The sequence below is a fragment of the Enoplosus armatus genome, chromosome 2 (genome assembly GCF_043641665.1).
Source record: "Enoplosus armatus isolate fEnoArm2 chromosome 2, fEnoArm2.hap1, whole genome shotgun sequence".
In the NCBI taxonomy this organism is placed as follows: Eukaryota; Metazoa; Chordata; class Actinopteri; order Centrarchiformes; family Enoplosidae; genus Enoplosus; species Enoplosus armatus.
Genome location: NC_092181.1, coordinates 2,412,272 through 2,429,948, shown reverse-complemented (window position 1 = coordinate 2,429,948; position 17,677 = coordinate 2,412,272). Strand labels below are relative to the sequence as shown.

The following is a 17,677-nucleotide window of genomic DNA, read 5'->3' as shown; positions in this document are numbered from 1 at the left end:
GAGTACCTGTGATGCTCAGCATTAAACATTTTATGCAGTTGACTCAATATTATTGAAGACCGGCAGAAAGAGACAAAGAAAAACTTCTCAGAAAACATATTTTTTTAATGTCTTCAGTTTGTGAAGATGTCTGCCATCAGTGGAGCCTCAGGTTATTTAAATATTTCGCGCCCACCAAACAACATTTCAGTCTCACCCTGTGTGTCACGGATCTGACGGAGCCTAAGCGTGCCGAGTAACACACTTCCTGTGTCTCTCAAGAGGGCGGAGTCATCCAGTAGCCGTGGCAACAGGGACCCATTCAGCCACATCAGAACGTCGTCTCGGCTAAAAGAGAGAGAAATATACATTGTGTGTTTGTCATATGCTACATAACAGAGTTGTCACAATGTGATGTGAATGAACATTTTACAGCATGTGTGCGCACAGGATGACCGAGCAGTTGACTGAGACACACTCTGGAGTTATGGACACGGCTTGCTTGAGCCAAAAGCATTTGAATACAATAACTCATGCAGGTCAAGTCTCAAGAGCAAGAGAAAAAATGGGGCTCGGTCACAGGAGCAGTACAGAAATCTTTTTTTTAATGACTTCACACACTGTTTGCCCAAACATTTCAACAAGTCTTACAAGGTGACAAGCAGTGAAAATGTGATGTTATTCTCAGCGGAACAAGCTCATAAAAATGTCTAAATTAAAATTTTTCAAAAGATTATTCACATTTTTTCATTGGACCACAATACCTTCAGGTACAGTCAAGTTTGCAACTGAAGTTCTACCTGTTAGTGTGTGTGTGTGTGTGTCTACCTGCTGATGTTGTGGTACTCAGGTGTGTGTAGTGCTTGTTGAAGCTGAGTTCGCAGTCTCAGGCTGTGTGTGTCTTTGGCCGAGTCAGAGTAGTTGAGAAGCAAAACCACCAGCAAGAAAAACATGTAAACCAGGAAATTCTGAAAATGAGAACCAACAACTCGGTTAACAAACAAGACACGGAGCTCTGAATGTCTACAACACAGCGAACATATAAAGACGATCTCCAGCATCAGCTCTCTGACCTTGTACGTCTTTCTCTTTCTGACTCACCTTCAGCATGGTGTGCAGCATGTGGACCTTGCGGGCCTGGTGTCGAGCCTGAGACAGAGCAAAGCCCTGTGGGGGTCTCACCCTGGGGACCCGCTGGACCACTCTCTCCACCCGGGGGAACTCCACCAGCACATCCTGGTCCTCTGGGCGCAGGCGAAGCACACACACTGCATAGTAAACTGCCTCACACAACACCTGTGGGACAGAGGGCAGAGGAGCTGTTGGGTTTGGAAACTCTTTCAAAACTCAAGAGGCCAAACCAACCAAAATGTATTGTGCTACTCAGATTGATCAGCTGAAATGAAAATAGGAAAACCTCAATTGAGATACAAAGTGTTAACATGGCCACAGCCAAATGGGAATTTAGTCAAAGGAATGTTTGGGTGTGTGCAGTCTATGTACGGAATTTCAGATTTTTAGGAGACAAAAAAAAGAAGAAGAAAAATAGGCCGTTTTTCACCTTGAAGTGAGCGCATTTTGAATTCATATTAAGTGTCAGACATAATCCTGGTGGTTTTGTACCCTTTAAACCTGTGTCAATTGATTTAGCTACATGGGGGCAGCAAAACAAGCCATAAACACACCATAATATTATTATAAAGTTGTAATGGTGAACGTGTTAGTGTTGCATATTTACACATCCAGCAGATACGGACATTAGCATTCATTTGGAGATGTCATTTTGGCCAAGTCCAATATTCACTCTCTTTTTACTCTGTTTTTGGTCTTTACCAACTCCTGAGGGAAACATCTGGCTCGTTAGCTGCTAAATGTGTTCGCTAATTTTGTCTGTCCGCTGTTTGGGTTTCAACGGGTTTCAGAGCTCAGAGCCTTTTTTTGCTGAAAACAGCTGCCTGCTGCCGAAAACGGGGTTGATGAGAGCCGTGAGAGTGAACCAAAACATTAAAGTCGCAGGCCGTAAAAATCAAAACAATGAGCTGAAAGAGGAACTGCAGAGTCTGGTGATAGTTCATCACTACGAGCGACATGTTTCAAATTGCACATTGTCATTTGATCCATTGTTAATATAAAAATATTGTTTTGTGCAGCTTTAAATGAAAGAACATGCGTCACGATGTGAATTTAGAAAAGAGTGTGTATGTGGTTAACTAGCATCTCTGAATGTGAGTGTGACCTTAATTGGCTCCAACAGCAGGCAGGAGCACAGGAAACTGGCAAAACAGGAGATGAGCCACATCATGGCCACACTTTGGCTGAACCCGTGGCCCGCCCAAATCGAAACACCACTGGCCAGAGCGATCCCTGCCCAGCTGCCCCACAGGGCAGCACGTCCACACCAGGGAGGCAACCGCCTGGGACGACACACGTCTGTCACAACTGGAGAGGGTAAAGGAGGGAGAATTTTGTAAAAGGAAATACTGACAACGAAAAGTGAAGGGAAATGGCCTGGGAGGATACGAAGGTTCCAGAGATAAAACAAAGCAGAATGATCAGGCAATTAAAAGCAAGAGGTAAAGAAAGAGACCCCTGAGAGTATTTACATTTTTAATTCACAGTATTAACTATTTAAATGTAAGGGATTTTATTTTTAATTATCTTTCTCTGATACATATGTCTTGAAGGTTATTTCACACTTCACAAAGGGAAATAAGTTCTCACAAACTTTTAAACTGAGTCTTTACCCGCAAGGACTCGAAAGACTGAATAACGTTACCAACAAATCTATCAAGTTCCCCAAAGAAGAATAAATGACATCGTAAGAACTTTGGACACAGGGTGGCTTTTCAATTAATTTTTTTCTCTGACAACAAAGAATTTGTTTTGCTTACTAAACATTCAGGCAGCGAAATGAAAGCACGATGCACATACTGGTTTCACATCAAAACATAACGATAACGGCCTCGACACACAGCACTGGGCTCATTACTGAATGAAAGCAACACAGTCTAACTCATTACTCATCTTTCTTTTTCAAAAGTAATCATCAAACTTTGCTCTTTACCTAATGAGAGTCTTATCCTAATAAAATGGGGTGTTTTATGTGTCCTGTGTCACTAATCAGCCAAAGAGCAACAGCAGAACAGTTTGCAGATAATTGATCTATGAGGAAAATAACTTTCAGATGCACTTTTAAGTCCAATTTGGACTTTGTTGTTGTGACAGCACTTAAGATTTCACATAATTGGCAGAAGAAAGATTTTTTAGCACCTGCATTCAATTTTAATCAACAAGGACATTGCTGTCATTTTGCTTGATAACATAATCCTGAACCAAAGTAGTAGGAACACTAACAACAACAAGGAGAAACTAGACCTATTTGCCATTTTCTGCTAAGCTGTCTTGTCAACTGAAACAACAACCTACCCTGAAGAAAACAACACAGACCAGGGCCAGTGTTTATCAAACAAATATTGATCTTTTTTTTCTTAAAAATGCTAACAATTAAAGTTAAAGTTAAATTAAAGAGAGAAGCAGATGTCTCACCCTCACGTTTTGGAGCGATTGTACAAAATCATTGGTCATTGGTCACGATGAGTAATGCGTTATCTGAAGCAATATGTATAATCATTTGCATTTGATTTGAACATTGGATATGTTACACCACTGTTTTTTTCATTTAACAGGGGTTCAGACAACAATACATCCTTATTTATTATGTACACTTATTACATACGGCGTGGTACTAAATTACCCTTATTGTATGTTTTCACTAAGAACTAGCCCAACATCTTTTTTTTCCTGCTCCAGTTTGATTTTATTTTTCTTTCCATTTCAGATAATTTTCTATTCATGAATCCCTATTTAAATATTACAAACACATTAGATTGTTGTTAATTTCACATATGTATTGCGGAATAAAATATCAGTAAAATGCACTGATTTTTTTAAGGAATGAACAATATGGCAGATTTAAGGTACATCTTTGTGTCTGGCTATTCTCTGAGCATACATGTGATGATTCATGTGACCTGAGAGTTACTCTTAAATGCTACTCTTACACTGTAAGTAGGATGTTATCCGTCTTACATGCCTCCACACACACATATATACGATCACACACCTGTATTTGAGGTGAAAGCAGTTTTTGGTGGGTCTCTTCTCACAGATTCTAGAGGAAGAGGCTCATTCAGCTTCTGGAGGAGAATCACTTCAGTTTTATCTCCGAAAATGCTCGACCTGACACACACACACAGGCAGTGGAAATAAAATGAAACCAAAGCAAATCCACAAATGCTCCAGGTAAAGCTGATGAGTCCAGCGCATTTCATAAAAGCGAAATGTTCAAATATCAGTCCCTTGTTCAGAGATTAAACTTACAGGTCAGCCATCTCACTTTCATCTGCCTGAGGAAAGAAGTTCTGTCCGTCTGTCAGGATGTGTTTGATCAGATCCTCGTCTGTTGAGAGAAAAGTCACAGTTTGACATGACAGTGTAATAATACAACCAAATGTTTAAACACCTGATTTAAAAGCCTTGCTGCTTCGGTTACCTGAGGAGGTGAAATATTTGTTGCGTTGGTCGGTCCCCTCCTCGTCGTCAGGGTTAAAGGTCATGTCGACGCCCAGATGCCGGCTCCCCTGACCCCTCTTCAGCCTGGGCAGCCCTGCGCCATGCCCCGCCCCTCCCACCACAGACACATCACTCAACAGCTCTGGCCAATCCCTGTCCTCCATCTCCTCCTCTGCCATGCCCCAGCTCTCCACACTGAAACACACAGCCAGAGATGTTTGTTATGTCAGCAAATTACTCAATTACTTTAAGAGTCTTCAGAGTTTCTGCTCCAGCTCTCTTAAAGCTAACAACATTTAAGTTTCTCTGGAAACAATAATGATGTTAAAATACTTGTGATCTTTTAGAGCACAATACTGTAAATTACAAACAATTTCCCCCATTTCATGCTCTTTATTCTTCTATTCTCTTTTTTCCTCCCTTTGTCTGAAAGCTGGCAATTACAATTCACTTGGCATCTGTCTTCTAATAAGTAAAGTCATGCATTATCTACAAGTGCTGTCATGGCAACAGAGTACCTCACCTTTTGGTTGATGGAGTGGGCAAATCCACATTGGTTTCTTCAGAGTTGGTCTGAGAAACAGAGAGGGATGGATGGATACATAGATAAATAGATTCAGAGAGACATACACTAATGATCCCACGAGGGAAAATAAAATAAAATGGTTCCTTGTTTAACTGCAGCGTTTCTTTTTTCTGAAAAAATCACCAGGCCGGAAAAAACACGGGATTAATTTGAATTTAATATTGATTCCATGATAAAGTAAAAAATACATTAAGGCATCTGAACTGTAAATAAATATCATATGCCAGTGTTTTCCCATTAAACTCTACCTCGCCATTAAAAAAGAGGAAGGAACTTCCAGCCATGGAGTTGTCCAGGAAGTCATCAATCTCCACTGACTCCTGGTCCACTTGCGGTGCCACCTGCTCCACAGACACACACTAATGTACACACACACACACACACAGAAAATATTCAGCTTCATGTTTGGTCTATGGGAGGTGCCAACAACCTTCATTGTGTTATGGTTTCGGACAGGTTTGTGTTACCTTGCTGCGGCTCATTCTGAAGAGCGTGAAGACGAGCAGGTAGAGAGGGTAGACGATCAGACATGTCACCACACCCGCTGCTACCGTCTCTCCATTTAAAGAAGAAAACCTTGACACGGCCCGCGGGCTGCAGCACAGGGTGGCATTCAAATGTAAATCACCAGTAGTTGTAATGTGGACACAAAGACAGGAAGACAGCGGAGACACAGAAGAAAAACATTCCTATACCTGTATCTCCTGTCCACCACAATGCTGTACCAAAGTGTGTTGGCCAAAACAAATAACTGTAGTAACACAGCGCAGCACGTGGCTCTCTGCAGGCGGGTGAAAGGGCTGCGGGGGGGTTTTTCCCACAGCGACAGCCACAGGTGACTCTCAGACAGCGCCCTCTGCAGCTCACACCGCAGGAGGCGGGGCAACTGACGAAGCTCAGCCTCCTCTGAGGTAAACAGGAAGTAACACGATGGAATGAACAAACAGGCATCGACCACCAGCGGATGTTTATCACTGATGATTTGGTTGTAGTTTCTTACCTGAGGCCTCCACCTCAATCTCTACACGCCCGTCAGTCCTCTCATTGTCGACCGACAGCCACTCCTCAACCAGGAAGTAGTAGCTACTTCCTGTGTGCAAGTCTTTGACCAAGACGTATTGTAGCATCCATGCTGGGGACAGACCTGAGGGAGGTCACAAGAAATGTGTTTAAAGACCAGCTGGTTAAACTCTTTGTGATGACCTTTCTCTCTTGTGTGTGTGCTCATGTGAATCAGTACCCTTGTTGTCATGCCAAATTCGGATTTTCCAGACACTGCCCAGACTGGTATCCGTGGCGATATGAAAGATGTCGAGAGCATTGCGTGTGAAAGCTCCTCTGCTGTCGAGATGGCGGTGTCCACTGCGGCTCTCACGTCCATACAAACTGATTCCCACATGAGCCGTGGTGCCTGGAGGGACAGACAGAGACTCATTATATCTACTATTTCTACAAATTCAGAATTCTGCAGAGGATCTCCTTATTATTTTTTATTAATAATTCAGTCACTGACCTAACGGCAAATTATTTTTTTTTTTACAGAAATTGCACTTGATAAAGAGAGTTGTTCATTCACAGACTACAATAATATTTGTGTCTTAAACTCTCTCTAGTGTGTTTACTATATTTTATGTACATATACAAAATGTTTGCTATGTACATATGTATACTTCTTCAATAAAAGCTCTTGCACAAGGAGTTGTGGTTGTTTTCAGCCAAATATGTAACTTTGGTGCCTATATAGTACTGTAAATACCCACTGAGCTATTAAATAACACCTATGCCCACTTTTTTACCATCCTGACAGGTGACCAATGGCGTGCCCCTCCCTAACTCACCTGCCCCTCGGCTCCAACCAGTTTTGACTTGTATCTCGTACTTAAAGAGCCCGTCTCGGCCGCAGAGTGGGACCACACCAGCCCGGCGTAGATCCAGCTGGTCCAACTTGTGCAAGATGGCCGCTGCCACAACATAGCTTAGTAAGCCCAACACACACACCAACAGCACAACCAGGCTTGGTGCACCAGAACGCTCCTGAAAGACAAGGAAAAACGGTTCAAGTGTGTGTTTGTCTGGTGCATGTGTACAAAACGTGTTTGTTCTTGTGATACTGACTGGCACTTTAAAGCTGATGGCGTTGGCCGGTACAAACAGGCCTGCAGCGAAGGCCGTGAGGTGCCTGGTGCGACAAACAGCTCTGCTGGCGTTGGTTTCTGCCAGGGGCACCATGCCATCGGTCCGCCACTGCTTCTCACTCTCGCTGAAGTACTGACACAGAGAGGCAAACACCCCGACCTCCAGATGAACGCCCACAGGCTGAGAGCCGGAGCTGCAGGCCGTGCTCACGTTGATGAAGTAGTCCAGAGTGGTATCGTACAACCTGTGGAACACAGGACAGAGGAATTTGTTCGTAGTTGAATTGTACGAAAGAAAAACCCAAATGAATCGCTTGGTGACCTTACACCCTCAGTTGCTACTAATGATAATATATAACTCTGAGCTCACTTTGTGCATGTTTAGTACACATCATGCTACGTGGCAGTGGATGAACAAGGGCTTACTCAGGCGACAGGAAGAAGGTGTATTTCCTGTGGTCAAGATCTTGCCCCCTGGTCATATGGAGTTTGATAAGTTTGTTGTCTGTGCAGTTGAACTCATTGGGTCTCTCATGTGAATTAAGGTAGGCTGTGATGTATGGCTCCTCCACGTCCTCCTCTCTTTTATCCCTCTCTCTGGCATCTGGAGAAGGAAAGGAAAAAGGAAAATAGAAGAATGAAGTTGAGTCCATACAATAACCCAACACACAAATAAAAAAAAGCCTCTATTTATCAAGCGCTTTTAGGAACCTATCAAATAGTCACACTGCCACTCTCTCCTGCTGCAAGTAAATACTGGACTGATTCATAATTATATATTATTTCTGGCAAAAAAAACATTAGATGTTCCTTCAATTATAAGGAGAGCGAGGGATGCCAAAACAACACAGTACGGTTCTTTATTGAGCAGTCTCACAGCTGCTTGGACACATTACGACAGTACAAACAATGAAAGTGAGAATAATAAAAATGAAAAGGCTACAAGAGGTCCACCTCTTTCATAATACAGCTTCAAAATACCTTCCTCACACAGGTTTAACAAAACTTGAACATTGTAAGCTTAACCAATGGGTGTGTCTATTGTAATGTAAGACATTATATTGTTCAGCTCTTCCTGTTGTTGTGCCCACCCCCAGTATATGCAGAGTGTGTGTGATGAACATGGAGAGCTCACCCTCAAGGGAGGTGAAATTGAGCTGCACAAACAGCCCTGCCTGTCTGTTGGTGTTCCCCGTGCTGACCCTGACGATGACGGAGTCACAGTGGCTGATGTTAACAGCTCCAGCTGTGGGGACCCCTCCAGTACCAGAACCCTCAGGACCTGCCTCTGCTCCACTACTGCCGTTGTTAATGGCAACAGTGATGGCTAGGCTATCGTCCAGTCCGGAGATGGGAATCTGGGTGCCATTTTCAGTGCGGAACTCCATGGACGCCACCTCCGTAGAGACGGTGTAGTTCGCCACATAGTTGAAGGGGAAGGGGTTGGACTCCACCTGGTGAGAAAAAAGAAAGAAGGAGAGAAAATCAGTAGAGGAGATGCATAGAAATCACTTCTGATGAAGTGAGTAAAACAGTAAAACAGAAATAAGACCACTTCAAGTTATTTGTGTGAGTGTGTAGTGATGAGAGACTTTGGCACCAGCAGCTTTCACACTGCCAAGTTCTTTAACAGCTATCGCAAGAGAGCGTTTCCGATTAGTTTCCATCATGTTAGATGCTTTCTGATGTTACCTGAAACAGAAGCTGCATGATGCTGTTTCCTGCAGCAGCTCTGCCAAAACTGTTGTTGAAAGCTCGGGGGATGGAGAACAGCTGGCACTCTGAAAAACAATTAGAGGAGAGAGGAAGCGAAGATTAAAGACCAACAAACTAATATGATGCATGTGTTTCTTCACAGTCCTGTTCATAATGAACAACTTTCTATAGATCTTTATAGATTGTGAGGTGATGAAGGTTACCACCTACAGGAGACATAACTTTCATCAGCCCATTAGACACTAAATACACAAGCCCACCTGGACTGTTGTTGCCATCGTAGCAGAGCAGGCTCTGGGGGTCTGCCAGTTTTCCTGTGGCAGCGATCTCAGCTCCTCTCAGCACGAGCGGCTCCTCGTTGAGCACACGGGCATGCATGAGGATCAGCATGAGGACCGAGGACAGGCTGTAAGCCTTGGCCGCCACTCTCAGAGGATGTGGCTCCAGTGAGGAGGGAGAGGGGTCTAACAGTGTGCCTCCTTGCTCATTACCAGAGTAGAAGAAAGAGGAGGTGAAGGTGGATGAGGGGGAATCCACGTAGGCGGGCTGGAGGTAAGACTGGGATGCTGACTGGCTGACCTGATGGATCAGGTCACCTGGAGGGAGGTTACATATGATGATAGATATGATGAGGAAAAAGAGAAAGGTAGGGGAACAGTTTCCTTCACTAAAGTTTGTTTTCTCTCAGTGTTGCCAGTCAGAGTGCTGGTGAGTATATGGTGCTAAGGGCTTTTCAAGAAATAGGGTTTGTCAGTCAATCACTGATGGACTATGTCATCTGATGACTGATCTAAATCAAAGATCTACTGAAGATCCAGAATACAAAGGCCTTTGTAGGCAACAAGGTCAACTAAATGATTTGAATCCTATAGAACGAGCAGGACAAATATAGTCGCAGTCAAATAAATCATGTGTACATTAAAGACATTGTAGACCAAGTATGTGATCTGGTTATAAGCAACAGCAATGAGAAGGCACTACCCTCCACTTAGCAATAAACATGCATGATTAAATGACTTGTTGCTAGCTCCTAATTAAAGCCACAGTTTACTTTCATTCACTTTTCACAGAAAGCTCTCTTTCTTACCCATGATGTTCAGGATGTTGTCAGCTATCTCAGTAGGAGTGACGGTGCCCTGCTTGGTGTCAGTTTGCAGTATCTCAAGCATGGACTCCAGCTTGTTCAGAGTGCTGTTCTGACACTCTTCACAGATAAACTCTCGACTCACCGCCTGGAAAACACACGCACACACGCAACTGATCATTTGTTTGCTTTCTTGACTCTTTCCTTCTTTTCAACTTTATTCTTTGGCTTTTCCAATCGCCCTTCTTTCTTTATTTCTATCTTTTCCTGCCCTCTTTTCCTTCCCACCTCAGCCTCCCTCTCGTTCTGCTCACCGTGCACTGAGCCAAAGCAGCGGAGGTCTGCTGGATGTCGTCAACTGTGATCAGGTCTAGAGCGGTCAGAGCTCTGGTGATGTTGCTGCGGACTCTGACCCGGTAACTGCGCTCGTCTTGGTACACCCGCACAGACTGTCTGGTCTGCTCATACTGGAAGAAGGTAAATACAGGTGTAAGTATGCTTCATGTATTATCAATTGATGAATGAATAACTCAATAAAACAATGTCGGTTGGCTAAGCCTCTCCTACCTCATTTAGGACTGTAATAAGAGCCAACGATAACTCTCGGACCCTCTGTGAGTCACCCTGCTCCAGCAGCTTTTTGAGTTTGCTGTCTGTCAGATCAGACAGCCAATGGGGAAGGCTGTCGTACTCAGGGGGCGGATCTGGCAGCACAACCTCGATGGACCTGGACACAAACACAAAACAGAAAGTGCTGTTATTAAATACAGTGTTTGTAACTTTGCCATATTTGTGTGGACTTGGATGTGCATGTATTTGCCTGCATGTGAGTGTAAGGACAGTGATGTGGTTTAGGTCCACCACTTTGGTCCAGACTGAAATATCTCAACAACTACTGTATGAATTGCCATGAAACTTTGTACTGCTACGAGATGGATTTGCACAAAATCATAATCGTCATCATGTAAGCGTTGTCATTGTGAGCATGTTAGCATGCTGCCGTTAGCATTTAGCTCACAATGCTACAGTGTCATGGAGCATGGCTGCAGACTCTTAGTCTTGTGTAATGTCTCTGCAGTTTGAAGTGAACTTACCCTCCTTTTTTATAACCACGTGCTCCGGATCTCATCCTACCACATCCTGAACTTACCCTCCCTTAGCTTGACTGCTTCTTCTATTGGATCATGTAGCTCATCTTTAAAGCAGAGAAATGCTCTTTCTCTAGTGCTGATGGTTTAATAAATTGTGCTTGTTGACCTAGGGTTAACAGTATAGATATATAAATGGGATCTGCTAGATCCCATAATAATTTAACAAGTGATCTAAGAGAGGCTAAATTCACTGTTCAACACACTATGAGCTGAAATGTCCTACTGTATGGCACTAAACTGAACGCTAAAGATCTAAACTTTAGAAAGCTCAGTGGTGAAATTCTTTGGCTTCTACATGAAAGTCAGAAGTCAGCAACAGAACAAAAACCTTGGAGATGACGGGGATTTATTGTACCGCTCAGAACATCTTCAGTAATGTACAGATTTAGCAGACTATGGTAGCTTGGGAGGTAAACAAGAAAAAAAGGACTGAATCTTATTTGATGGGCCTCACTGCTGCTTAACTGAACTAAACCACAATGTAAAATGTAGTTACCTGTTGAGTGGAGTGATGGAGGCTCCCTGGTGGTCCTCAACTGTGATGAATATGTCTACACGGTGTTGGGCTGAGCTGAAGCCTGGGGGCAGGAAGGCTGAGTGCTCCGGGCTGCTGCCTTTGTACACGCAGAAGTCCTCGCAGTAGTCTTCTCTGCAGCGCGTGACCAGTAGACTGTAGAGCAAAGGAGTCTCTGAGACCCCTAGATCACTGTAGCCTGGAAAGCAATAGAGTGATAAAGACAAAGTGAACAAACAAGAGAAGAAAAGACGACAATCTTGGTAAATAGGTGATAAGTAAAGGACGGAGAAATCTGCTACTGTGATTGGACCAAAACAGACATTGTAAATTGTGGGAAAGAACGAGTAAAGAAAGTGTATTGTACGAGAACAAGGTCACACCTTCCTTCTTCCAACCTGAGCAGGTGAAGTGTACCCGGTCCAACAGAGTGCGTATCCTCCAGCCTTCAACGTCTCCGTCCCCATACTCCACTCCCGCTTCTCCTCCCACTCTCAGGTGACACTCCCCGCCGACCGGGGGCCTGTTGTGCTGTAGAGTGATGGAGGCGGCGCCCTCGCCATCCAGACTGTCGTCAGTCACGTGCAGGGTGAAGATGTAGGAGTCTACATGGCGCAGGACGCCCTGCCGCAGCACCAGGTTCATGCCGTCACTTCCTGTGGTGGTGGAGGAGGAGTCTAGGACCAGAGTCTCGTTCTGCAGCGTCATGGCACTCCAGCGCTGAGAGACAGAGAGACAGATTTTACTAAATGCAAGCTCCATTCGGTGATTTTCTCAGAAATATGAAGGCATTAATAAATTAAATGAGCAGCAATTAGCCAGCCTAAAAGCTTCATATTTCTTTCTTAAATTTGTTTTGTTTACCTTACCATGTTTGGAGCCAGCAGTGACCAGCCAATTAAGACATATGAATGACTCATGGAGTCCAGAAACCAGGCTGTAAATGTCCTCGCTTAATGCTTTCAGTTAGGGGTAATCAGGTTGAAGATGAGAGATATAATGGGGCATAAGACAGCTTTAAAGGAATAGTTCAACATTTTCAGTAATACACTTAATCACTTTCTTGCCGAAACTTAAATAAAAAGATTGATACTACTCTAATGTCTATCAATATGCAGCTAGTTGCCTGGCAACCTCACAGTGACAAAAACACCTCAGGAAGTCACTGCTCCCGACCACGAAATATTCCAGCACATAACTCCCTGTAAAACCGAAACATGTCATTTTTACACTTAGGTTTTTGAAGGCGAGGCCTCTGAGTACATTTCTTAGTGTAATTGCTGTGTCCATGTTGTAATTAAAGGTCTCTCAGGTCGGCTAAACAGCGTCTAATGCTCGGCTTATAAGGAAGGGACATTTGTGCATTTGTTGAAAAAACTTATTAAGACTTACTTATATTCCCTCGCTTTTCTTAACTGATGTTCTGCTTTTTGGTTGACGTTATTTCTGTTCACACTATTTTGTGCTAAATGGTTTTATTGTGAAGCACTTTGTAAAAGTAAAAGTGCTCTATAAATAAGTCTTTACTTACTTTGATCACTTTCACACAGGCTTTACATGACACGAAAGAGGTTGAAACTGTGGACGGAGACGCCCTCCAGCTGTTTCTATTCCAGCTGATGCTATCCTTTTACTCGTCTGATGACATGAGTACATGTGAGGACTACATGTAGTCAGGTATATGCAAAGAGTACCAAATTGTGCAGTATAGAAACTGAAGTACACTGAAGTAATTATAAATAAGTGACCTAGGTTACAGTTCTGCTGAGCGCAGTCAGCTGGTATGTGCAATTTGAGGCCCAGTGACTCAACAAGTGTTTTGTCTTTCAAATTGTTTCCCTGTGTTAGTACGGACCTAACATATTCTCTCTGGCTTCGGTTGTACAATGACCTCATTTTCACACCCACACACTGCTGCCTGCATCACAAATCCCAGGGAAAGTCTGAATAAAGGAGAGAGGTGGAGCAGGAGGAGGAGAGGCAAGGAAAGGATCTGGAAATGTTGATTTCACTGTCGCTTCTGTGGTGCAGTGACCTCATTTTGCTGTGACACAGAGAGTTGGATTTGGAGTGTGTGCCTCTGTGTGGGCTTGCCTGTGGGTGGGTGTGTGTGTGTGTGCATGCATGTGTGCTTACCCCACGATGAAAGCCCTGGCAGTTGGTGCAGGTTCCTCTGAGGTAGACATATGAGTTCTGGCTGACCTCGTAGATGGACTGGGCCTTACAGGACACACACTCCAGATACACCATGGGAATATGGCCACTCTGGACAAGCACCTGTCACACGCACACACACACACACACACACACACACACACACACACACACAATGTCAACGTCAAATGCAAAGCAATTCAGGCAGTGGATAAGATGCAGTCCCTCCAATCAGACCCAAGCACAAAACACAAACATTTGTTGATCCACGTGTAGTTTCTCATTCACTCTTCCAAAGTATGTAAGAGTAACAACACATATACATGATGAATTTATTAATTAATTAATTCATTATTGTTAAATTATTATTAATTATTATTATCATTATTATCTTATTATGTATTTATCAGTGTGCATCTCTCCACATGCACGACCGAATAGATGGTGAAAATATTGAACATCCTCACTGTGGCATCATTAACTACATTAATACTCACACAGCCAGAGCCAAAACAAACACAGCTGCTCAAACTGCATCTTCCCTTCAGGGCTAAAACCAGCAATAGTTCTTTTCAGCACTGGACGTTTTCTTCCTGATTGCTGTGTGTCACAAATTTACAGAGAGAGAGCCACTATTCTGACAGCTGAAGCGGGCCTCAAGCTTTCAGAGTTTCTTCTAGTAGTGGAGGGCAGAGACAGAGTGAGTGACAGATCACTCCTAACATGCTCAACATGTTAATGTTACAGTAAGAAAAGAGGCACATAGCACTATCCTCTGTTTAATGTAACAGGGTTATTTTGAGGACATGTAGCACTAAACACTGGGAGCATGAGCAGTGGGCTCCCACTTGTATTGACAAAGGTCTCATTTGTTTATAGTATTGATAAAAAGGTGTATATATCTCCCATTATTAGCTCATTGCAGATATATCGTATCAGAAGAAATTATAGATATGTCAATCTAGGTTTGAGGTAATTTGGAAAGAGTGTGAGAGAGATGTGACCATTGACATACTGACAACTGTATCAGTTGGGATATATATAACATTTTAAAAAGTAAAGATAACAGAAGAATCGAAAATAATTCAATAAACATTTGTGTAGCAGGACAAGCTTTTTTTCTTCTGTTCAATCCCATTTATCACCTTGTGACCCCTCAGATTAATCTTGCGACCCATTGTAGGGGTCCCGACCCCCAGCTTGGGAAATACCGACTTAAAGCATGCATGTATTCATGTGTATGGGAGAATGTGTGCACTTACAGTCTGTGTGGTGGACTCTGGCGCCATGCCGTCTTTGCTGATGGTCAGTCTGAAAGTGTATTCGACGCCCGCCTCCAGCTCGGAGCCGGAGATTCCCAGCACCGGATCGCTGGAGCCCAGGCCGAAGTTCAGACTGGAGCAGTGCTCTGCACCCTGCAAGCAGAAGGTGGGCCATCATTTTAGAAGTGTTTTTTTTATTTTTATGAAACTTGTTACTTTTACATAACATGAGAACATGGTTTGGTATGTATCAGAAGTACTGATATTGTGACTAAAGGTAGGCAATATATTGATAGAAAATGTTGCTATAGCTTCACTGTAATGCAGCCATTAAAATTAGAAAAAGACATTCAATTTGAAGTCATGACTCTTTTTTGAGTCCTCTTGCTTATAAAGCCCCACATAACCTTCATATATCTGTGACAACTTTCACTTTACGTTCCCACAAGAAATTAGGTGAGGCTGCTTTGTATTTCTTGTGCCCCTAAACTATGGAACAGCCTCCCTCTTGATGTTAGAACAGCAGACTCGCTTTTTATTTTCTAAAAGAAACTTAATACCTATGTTTAATCCGTCTATTAATTTGGGATAATCCTACTTTATTTAATTAGTAAAGTAAGTAAATAAAATAAAGTAAATCTTTGTTTGTACAGACCTTATGAAAACGGAAGGTCACCAACCAAATACTGTTACAACTGTTGTCGATTGTCAGCTCTACGTCAGAGAAAAGCAAAGAGGTCAACATCGTGTAAGAATTAATTTTTTTGTTTCCTTCTTTGACCAACTCTCTCGTCTCCTACAATTGTATTTATATCCAAGGTCAGGACAGTGTAGGACAATTGATCGACTCCTTTTCTCTATCTTTTCAGCTTGGAGTTTTTCTACCAGAGTGAAAAGCTGTTTCCCTCTTTGTGGTCAGACTGAGGGTCTTCTTCTTTCTCTTCATCAGCAGTGCTATACAGCTGTGAGTGTGTGTGTGTGTGTGTGTGTGTGTGCATGTTGTTTACTGTATATGCAAGTGTGTAATCGTCAGGGTGGGGAGCAAAGCTCCAGCTGTGGAATGCAGAGTTTATCTCTAAACAGTTACGTAACCCTTTAAATGCCTGTCAGCTTAGATGTACAGCACACACACAAAAGACACACACACTCCTGCAGGACACACCCATCCCATTGGTTCTTATATTGTGGTCTTTTGCTGTACGGGCAGAATGTGTTCCCACCCAGCCAAGGAAGCGGTGAGTGTGAAAAACACTGTCCTGAACTGAGTTCTCCTCTTCACATCAATGCCAAGCCTCTCTGAAGGCAGTTATAGTACTCAGGACCAGATGACCATTATGTAATTTTTCCACAGTCTCCTTTGCAGAATCAAATCTGTCCTCCAAACTCTGTCTAATGAATTCACTATTTAAAAAAAATCCAATAAATTGTTTGAGAGTAGAGTTTGGTTTGACAATTCAGCACTCTTTTATTTCTGAGATTCAAGCCAAATATATAGCGAGAGACAGAGAGAGAGAGACAGAGAGAGAGAGAGACAATCCTGTCTAACCACAGAAGCAAAAGCAGAACAGCAAAGAACTGTTGTACTTGACTGAGTCCTCCTGTACTTGAAGACATTTAAAAAACACCATTCACTATTTTACTAGATACAAATGGACACTGTAATTTACTATTTGCCATATAATAAATAATTGCTCATCAGTTTTGACTAATATAAACTACATTTAGGTAGATGCCTGCCTGAAGAATAACTCTATGCTTGCAATGTGTGGCAACCTGAGTAGCTGCTAGTCCTTTTTGTGTTAATTTTGCCTCTTAGTGGCTGTACTTGTTCATAAATTGAGAATACAATTTCTTTTTCATTTCTCTGCATTGAATAGCTCGTCTTTACTACGGGTAACTATATTTAGATAGCACATTTGGAAATAACTGTCCGTGGAACAGCAGTAAATCAATAAAAATGATATGAGTAAAAATATTGAAGTGAAAACACTACCAGTTGAAAAAGTAATGACTATTGGCACATTTATAGTGTTTTTTAGAGAATCAGCATGATCAACATGATCTGCTACAATTTACTCACTGACTGCAAACCTCTAAAAAGGACAAAACAGTCCAGCCTCCTGGTGAGGGCTTGAATGTCTATTAATGTACAGTGTGCCCTCACCTTCGAAGTGCTTTGACACTCCCAGTGGTAGTGGAGTAGTGACTGGCTGTCTGGGTCCATGTTGGGGTCGTAGGACTGCTCTGCACTGAGCTGCAGGTCTTGTGTCCTCGGCCACACCCTGTAGGTGCCCCCTTCTATGATGGGCATCAGCCTGATGAGGAAAAAGGGTTTGAATTAACATAAAAAGATAAAGTAGTGCAAACTACAAATTCAACTTGTTAACCCCAACTAGTTATCAACTTATTGGTCTACAGATCAACACAGTTAAGCTGCAGTTACGCTTCTGTGGAGATATGCTTAAACGTCTTTGCAAGTCTATGCAGAGAAGGGCACACACCGCCTGAATATCAACAACAACAA

At 42.9% G+C, this 17,677-nt stretch overlaps 1 protein-coding gene across 1 annotated transcript in view; it reads right to left on the bottom strand.

Annotated features, from left to right (window-relative positions):
• pkd1a (polycystic kidney disease 1a) overlaps nucleotides 1-17,677 on the bottom strand; it is a 57,371-nt gene that overhangs the window by 6,291 nt on the left and 33,403 nt on the right. The window contains exons 22-48 of the mRNA XM_070916873.1: nucleotides 17,318-17,468; nucleotides 15,154-15,306; nucleotides 13,874-14,014; nucleotides 12,136-12,457; nucleotides 11,720-11,936; nucleotides 10,640-10,799; nucleotides 10,387-10,539; nucleotides 10,076-10,220; nucleotides 9,249-9,584; nucleotides 8,965-9,053; nucleotides 8,408-8,726; nucleotides 7,699-7,876; nucleotides 7,253-7,517; nucleotides 6,976-7,171; nucleotides 6,378-6,548; nucleotides 6,138-6,281; nucleotides 5,833-6,043; nucleotides 5,605-5,731; nucleotides 5,386-5,496; nucleotides 5,075-5,124; nucleotides 4,532-4,746; nucleotides 4,360-4,438; nucleotides 4,103-4,218; nucleotides 2,216-2,418; nucleotides 1,081-1,275; nucleotides 808-947; nucleotides 197-327 (exon numbers count right to left, since the gene is read on the bottom strand). Of these exons, the coding sequence (XP_070772974.1) occupies nucleotides 197-327; nucleotides 808-947; nucleotides 1,081-1,275; nucleotides 2,216-2,418; nucleotides 4,103-4,218; nucleotides 4,360-4,438; nucleotides 4,532-4,746; nucleotides 5,075-5,124; nucleotides 5,386-5,496; nucleotides 5,605-5,731; nucleotides 5,833-6,043; nucleotides 6,138-6,281; nucleotides 6,378-6,548; nucleotides 6,976-7,171; nucleotides 7,253-7,517; nucleotides 7,699-7,876; nucleotides 8,408-8,726; nucleotides 8,965-9,053; nucleotides 9,249-9,584; nucleotides 10,076-10,220; nucleotides 10,387-10,539; nucleotides 10,640-10,799; nucleotides 11,720-11,936; nucleotides 12,136-12,457; nucleotides 13,874-14,014; nucleotides 15,154-15,306; nucleotides 17,318-17,468 (4,718 nt within the window). The remainder of the gene's footprint in view (nucleotides 1-196; nucleotides 328-807; nucleotides 948-1,080; nucleotides 1,276-2,215; nucleotides 2,419-4,102; nucleotides 4,219-4,359; nucleotides 4,439-4,531; nucleotides 4,747-5,074; nucleotides 5,125-5,385; nucleotides 5,497-5,604; nucleotides 5,732-5,832; nucleotides 6,044-6,137; nucleotides 6,282-6,377; nucleotides 6,549-6,975; nucleotides 7,172-7,252; nucleotides 7,518-7,698; nucleotides 7,877-8,407; nucleotides 8,727-8,964; nucleotides 9,054-9,248; nucleotides 9,585-10,075; nucleotides 10,221-10,386; nucleotides 10,540-10,639; nucleotides 10,800-11,719; nucleotides 11,937-12,135; nucleotides 12,458-13,873; nucleotides 14,015-15,153; nucleotides 15,307-17,317; nucleotides 17,469-17,677) is intronic.